The sequence below is a fragment of the Enhydra lutris genome, unplaced genomic scaffold (genome assembly GCF_002288905.1).
Source record: "Enhydra lutris kenyoni isolate GAN:26980312 unplaced genomic scaffold, ASM228890v2 scaffoldscaffold111, whole genome shotgun sequence".
NCBI lineage: Eukaryota > Metazoa > Chordata > Mammalia > Carnivora > Mustelidae > Enhydra > Enhydra lutris.
Window position 1 is genome coordinate 1,407,082 of NW_019154195.1, and position 6,522 is coordinate 1,413,603.

General features: G+C 50.6%; 1 protein-coding gene across 1 annotated transcript; it reads left to right on the top strand.

The window, feature by feature from the left end:
* The first annotated feature begins 1,009 nt into the window (after window positions 1–1,009).
* LOC111139547 (zinc finger and SCAN domain containing 5B) lies at window positions 1,010–5,498 on the top strand. Its single transcript, XM_022491855.1, has 4 exons — window positions 1,010–1,768; window positions 3,136–3,342; window positions 4,065–4,215; window positions 4,492–5,498. The coding sequence occupies exons 1-4, from the start codon at window positions 1,370–1,372 to the stop codon at window positions 5,214–5,216; spliced, it is 1,482 nt and encodes a 493-aa protein (XP_022347563.1). The 5' UTR covers window positions 1,010–1,369; the 3' UTR covers window positions 5,217–5,498.
* Window positions 5,499–6,522: the final 1,024 nt, after the last annotated feature.

Here is a 6,522-nt window from a genome sequence, read left to right on the forward strand (position 1 = left end):
TGCTTGTGATCTCTGTCTGTCAAATAAATAAATAAATAAAATCTTAAAAAAAAAAAAGCCCCTCTCTCTATCTGGGGACCATGTGGCTCTCAGTGCCCTGCCGAGTACCCCCAGTCTTCCACACCGTCCTCAGGTTGACCCTTGGCCTTTGAAAATTTCAAAGAGCATTGGATTTTTAATCCATTTTCTTGGATGAGATTAAGTGTTTAACCCATAGAGAGGGAGAAGAGATTAACGGATCCTCTGGGGGTGGGTGTGGCCAGGGAAGCGGGAGGGACAGAGTTTCCTTTGGGCGGGGGATGAGTGAGTTCTGGAACCAGACACAGATGAATGTTGTAAAGCATTGCAAACGTGATAGTGCCGCAAACTTGTGCGTTTTAAAAGCGTTGAAATGGTGAGTTTTGTGTTGTGTGTATCTCACGACAGTAAGGAATATTTGTTAATCCTGTTAGGGTTCTTTCGAATCCCCTTCCTGGAACAAAGCAATATCCCGGGACCAACAAGGAAATGTGTCAGGGGACAATCTTAGATTAATACTTCTGATGTTCCCACACCACATGAAATTCTCAGGTTGTAAATATTTTTCTGTATTCTGCAGAATTTCAACTAATACAGTTTTGCCTTGTAGGTTGTCCTGGTGGAAAGATAGAAAGACATCGTTAAAATTCAATTATAGGAGGGTTTTTTTTTTTAAAGATTTTATTTATTTATTTGACAGACAGAGATCACAAGTAGGCACAGCAGCAGGCAGAGAGGGCGGGGGGAAGCAGGCTCCCTGCTGAGCAGAGAGCCGGATGCGGGGCTCGATCCCAGGACCCTGAGATCATGACCTGAGCCAAAGGCTGAGGCTTAAAACACCAAGCCGCCCAGGCGCCCCTTAATTATAGGAGTTTTATATAATATATATAATATATAACGTATATAATATATAACGTATATTATATAATATATAATAATATATAACGTAGTTATATATAATTTATAGTCAAGGATGATATTGTCCCAACTTACAGATGAGAAGACTGAGCCCACCTCTGTATGTTTAGAGCTCGGAATCTAGGGGCCCTTCAGACATGTAAACCACCTTTTACTATAAATGTGAACATTGGAAAAATAATAGTGGGGTTACTTTTCATGGTATTAAATACTGTATGAGTGGGGGACGGTGTTAGTGTTGGGGTGAAGGGTTTGAGGGAAGGGGGTGGTAAGAAGTTAAACCAATCTGGTTCATTCCCCCCCACCAAGACTTCTGAACGAACAGTGCGTCTGTTGCTGAGGAAAACTGGAGTCAATCCCTTTAGGTGGCTCTTAATTAGGCACCAGCTTCTTGAAAGTCTTCAGAGTCATACGGGAAAGTTCTCCGGTCTATATGGCTACAGACCAGAACTTCTCAGGGGGTCAAGATAAACCCCAAGGCAGCCCGGAGACAGATCTGCGGCAGTCTATTCCGTCGCAAGGAGCCCACGACAGGACTCGAGGCAACAGGATGCAAGACGGCGACTGTGAGACGTGGCACCTGAGCTTCAGGGCTTTCACCGGCTCGGAGACGTCAGACCCCCTTGAGGACCTGAGGAGGCTCGGTGAGCTCTGCTACCTGTGGCTGCGGCCAGACCTTCACACCAAGGAGCAGATCCTGGATGCGCTGGTGCTGGAGCAGTTCCTGATCTCCATGCCCCCGGAGCTTCAGGTCCTAGTCAAGGAAAGTGGTGTGCGGAGCTGCAAGGACTTGAGGGACCTGCTGAGAAGCAACGAGACCCCCAAGACTTGGGTGAGCAGGGCCTTCCTGACGGGAAGGGGGACCTGGTGTGGGGGCTGCAGGTGCCCTTGGACTAGAGAGGACATGGGGGCCTTCTTGGTCAGTGGTTCCCACGGGGAAGACGGTTTGCCCCTCAGGAGACACTCGGTAGTGTCTAGAGACATTTCCGGCTGTCACGACAGGGAGGAGAGGGAGGTCACTGGCATTTGGTCGGTTTCAGGAGTCTATGAACTTTACTGTCACTCACCCTGTCCGACCTCTGATGGGGGCAGCTGCCTAAGGGGCATTCCAGGGGCTCCAGGAGGAAGGAGCCAGAAACCAGTCTAGTCCATTACGTTTGCAATTCTTGACATCGCCAGAGACCCTCTTAAAAGTGGTCCTACTTGGGTGAAGTACCTGGTGTGCTATGTTGCCACGGAAACTAGAGTCCTGGCATGACGCTGAGGAAGGAAGGGGGCTGGGACAGCAGGCCTTTGACTCCATGAGGGTCTCTCAAATCTACTAGTGATACTGGGATGGACCAACCTTGGGGCTTTCCTGGGCATCATAGTGTTAGCGCCATCCTTGATGTCAACGGCAACCACCCCCAGTTGGGAAAGTCAAAAACAAAAAATCTCTGGTGGTTGCTGGATGTCCCTCCAGCTCACAGGTAAGACTCTCCAGACCAGGTTAAGACCTTACAATGGGAACATTTTCCATCATGGTGGTTGGCGTGCACCTGTACGCTTTGTAGAAAAAACAAGGGTCCGAAGGATCTAGGAGGGGAATGGGACCCGGTGTAGCACCAGCCATGGGGAGATGAGCTCTGTAGGTAATCTTGTAAGTGGACAGGAGGGAATTAGATCAAACATGGCAGTCCTCCTTGCCCTGAGCACTCTGGGAGGTGATGAAATTCTCCAGGGGTGAGTGGAGAACGGGAATTATAAGCTTTTGACAAGGTGGTGGGAAAATAGCCATGGGAACTGGAAGATGGTCATCTGGAATGACAGATAAAGGGGATTCTTAAGACCGGCCAAGTTGAGATGTAAGCCACACGTGTGACGTCTCACCAGGGCCTGGTGTTGATTTCTCACTGTGCTCCACCTTGAGTGCCGAAGTCAGGAGTGGACAAGGCGTGCCTTAGGATGACTCGTGAGGGCTGAGTATTAGCTGAGTGGTGGTGGGACATGGGGAGGTGTTGATGTTGATTAGATATTGTGGGTAGGCCGGTGGTTGTCCAACACAAGAGGGCGGTGGGTAAGTCCCCCACCACCTTGGGAGGCTGCCTTTGAAACCAGTAATTCCAACAAAGTATGAGTGTGCGGTAGCTTTATCAAGGGAGCTCAGAGCTCCGTTCTGGTTCGAGTGAGTCTGATCTTGGTTGACTCTTGCCCCCACAGACCATAGTCACCTTACAAGGACAGGAATTTCTTGTACAAAGTTCAGATGCTCAGATGGCTGGAGCGGAGGTCAGTGACATGGACCTTGTGGCGGACTTGTCCAAGAAGCCCCCATCTTCCATGAGTGAGACACGTCCAGAGGACAGCGAGAAGGTCAGCAGAGAGCTGCAGAATCTGCCAGGAGTCGACGAGCCATCAGCTGGGCAGGTGAGTGCGAGGCCCTTCCCGATCTCGAGGGAACTGTGGCAGAAGGTACTAGAAGCCGTGGTGGGTGTAGCTGCGGAATAACTGGGACAGTGGCAGAGCACAGAAGTGCACCCATTGGCCCATGGAATCCGCATGGATGCAGCGAGCCTGTAGACATCTCTGAGCCTCTGTGGAGAAGGAAGACTCCTCAGCCTTTGTCCCTCTGCCTAAGGGAGTGGTTCTCACCTGGAGTCGTTTTGCCTCTAGAACACTTTTGCAAATGTCCCAAGACCGTTTCAGTTGTCAGAATGCAGGTGGGGTTGGAGGATGCGATTGCATCGAGTGGGCGGAACCCAGGAATGCCGCTATGATCAGTTATTCCACAATGCACAGGAGAGCCCCAAACAGGGAGTCATCCCACAAAATATCAGTGGTGATAAGCAGCGACACCTGGACCCAGAGCCACCTTGCTTCCTGAGTTGGCCAGAGGAAACCAGGTGACCTGAGGAGTGCTTAGAGAATTAAGCATAAGGGCTGTGACCTATGGACATGATTGGGTACTGATTGATGACGGGGAGTGATGAGTGGCCCAAAGGAAGTGTGGGCACATCCACAACACTGTCATGTTGAGAGAGTTGGTGTCTCAGATTAGGGCAGTGGGCAGGATAGGGAAAGTGGAGACAAGAGCTTCCCACGCCCCAAGTTAGGCACGTTGGTAACTACACCTGTTTGCCCATTGCCAGGCACAGAACGTTCTCCTACTGGAGACCATTCCTGGAAAAGGTGTACAGGACAGTCGGAGACCCAAGGGGAACCTGAAGGAGAATCTGATGGAAGATCCGGAAGAGAGAACAATACTGAAATTCCAAGAGCCTCAGCTTCTGGAAAGTCCTGGTGAGCCTGGAAACTGGGAATTCAGAGGAGTTAGTGACTATTCTTCAGCTGGGAAGTGGGGGTGGGGATCCAGCACTGACATCTCTTGGGGGAAGGGAACCCTGAAATACCAATCCTCTCCATCCCTGACTGTCCTCAGTGTCCTATGTACAACCCTATCCCAGGTCCATTGGTTGATGGGAAGTTCTCAACCCACAGCGGCCTTTGGTCCAAAGGAGGTTGTATCATAGAAAACGCTCTTTGTTAAGTGTTGTGTGTTAATCTTTCTTTCAACAGATTCCATGAAGGCAAAGGGTGGAAAGAATCTCCAAGAAGGAGCCCATATTACAGACGTGCATGCCGACAGACCCTCCGCCCACGTTTCAGAGGGACAAACTTCCCCTCGGAGTGGGAACAGAAGAGATTCTCAGAAAAGCCCAAGAAATCCCAAAAGAAGAAAACTGGACAACACCTCCATTTCCAAAGAAGTACCTCAAGGAGGGACCCCGTATTTGGACAAAGGAGAAGTCTCAGCTCAACCTGCGTCCAGCTCAGTCCATCCTGTTGGGGTAAAAGCCACGGGACAGACACCAACAGGACAGACACCAACCGTGTGCAGCATCTGTAAGAGAGGGTTTCGTTACAAATCTCAGTTTCGCGTTCACTGGAGGACACACACGGGAGAGAGGCCGTTCAGATGCGATGTCTGCGCGGGGGCGTTCACGCAGCCTTCGGACCTCCGCGTGCACCAGCGAATCCACACAGGGGAGAAGCCCTACTCCTGTGAGCTCTGCCACCAGACCTTCACCCATGACTCCACCCTTCGGAGCCACCGCCGGGTCCACACCAAGGAGAAGCCTTACGCGTGTGCGGACTGCGGGAAAGCTTTCAGCCACAAGGGGAACCTCAACGTCCACCTTCGCACCCACTCTGGGTTGAAACCCTACACGTGTCCCGAGTGCCACGGCGCCTTTCGTCAGTTGGGAACTTTCAAACGCCACCAAAAAACCCACGCGAAGTGACTTCCTGATGCTTCCGCAGACAAGGCGACCGGGTCCAAGTCCCTTCTGCCCTGAGAAGGAGGTTAAGGGTGATTTGTCCCCAATTTTGGAAAAATGACAGGACATCTCGAGCACTTACAAGGTTTCCGGAACACAGCAGCTGTCCCGTGAATGTTAATTATGAGGATCTTGGAATGATGACGTCTTCCCTATTGGTTTTCATTTTCCAAAGTCTCATCAGTCTCATCGTGTCCCATTGTCGTGAGCTTTTTGGTTTATGTTGCTATTCTCTCAATGAAGGCCAGTCTTATTTTCGACATTTCCTAATAAAATCATGGCTGCAGATTGTCTTCCTGTTATCCTTTATTTCCTTATAAGGTGGGATGGTCCAAGTCAGGTGGCCAGATTTTTTTTTTTTTTAAGATTTTATTTATTTGACAGAGACACAGCGAGAGAGGGAACACAAGCAGGGAGAGTCAGAGAGGGAGAAGCAGGCTTCCTGCTGAGCAGAGAGCCCAGTACGGGGCTCGATCGTAGGACCCCGGGATCATGACCTGAGCTGAAGGCAGACGCCCAACGACTGAGCCCCCCAGGTGCCCCGAGTGGCCAGATTAAATAGGAGATACCCAGTGAAGTTTGAATTTCAGACGGACCCGTTTTAAGTATAGACACATTCTGATTTATTTATTGTATTCCTGAGCAACTTAAAAAAAAAGACATTTTTTTAGAGCAGCTTCAGATTCACAAAACAGCAGAAGTCCAGATTTTCCCAGAGGACCCCTCCGCCCCTTCCCCACACAAACACGTCCTCCCTTACCATCGGCACCCCCAGGCCAAAAGTGATGAGGCCCTGCTGATGTCATTGTCCCCCAAGCCTAGGGTTGAGGGGTCACTCAGTGTTGCCCCTTCCCTGGGTTTAGACAGACGCAGGACGGGGACCCACCGTGAGGGTCTCGCGCTGAGCAGTTCCTCTGCCCTAAAATCCTTCGTGCTCTGCCTGTCCGAACCACTTTGTGTTCTGCACCCTGAGTCGTTGCTAAGTTGGGTGACCTGTCATTTCCCACAGGGACTCCGGAAGCGTCTGGAGCCACTGGTTAGTAGGTCGCCTTAACTGAGGGACACAGACATCGCCTGGAGGCTCTGTGAAGCTGCAGGTGAACGGCCCACGCTCCGCTCTGGGGCGGGGCCTGGGAACCTGCATTTCAAGGAACTTGAGTTTCAGAATCGTTTTCACAACCCCCTGTGTCCCACAGCATTTCCTCTATTAACCTTGTGTGTTAGGATGGCACATCTGTCTACTGGTTTATTAACGCTCAAAGGCTGGTAC

Excerpts from the sequence above, each read along its gene's own strand:
- LOC111139547 (XM_022491855.1), top strand. The coding sequence starts at position 1,370 with ATGGCTACAGACCAGAACTTCTCAGGGGGTCAAGATAAACCCCAAGGC. Across the intron at positions 1,769-3,135 it reads ACGAGACCCCCAAGACTTGG|ACCATAGTCACCTTACAAGG; the intron begins GTGAGCAGGGCC and ends TTGCCCCCACAG. Across the intron at positions 4,216-4,491 it reads TCAGCTTCTGGAAAGTCCTG|ATTCCATGAAGGCAAAGGGT; the intron begins GTGAGCCTGGAA and ends TTCTTTCAACAG.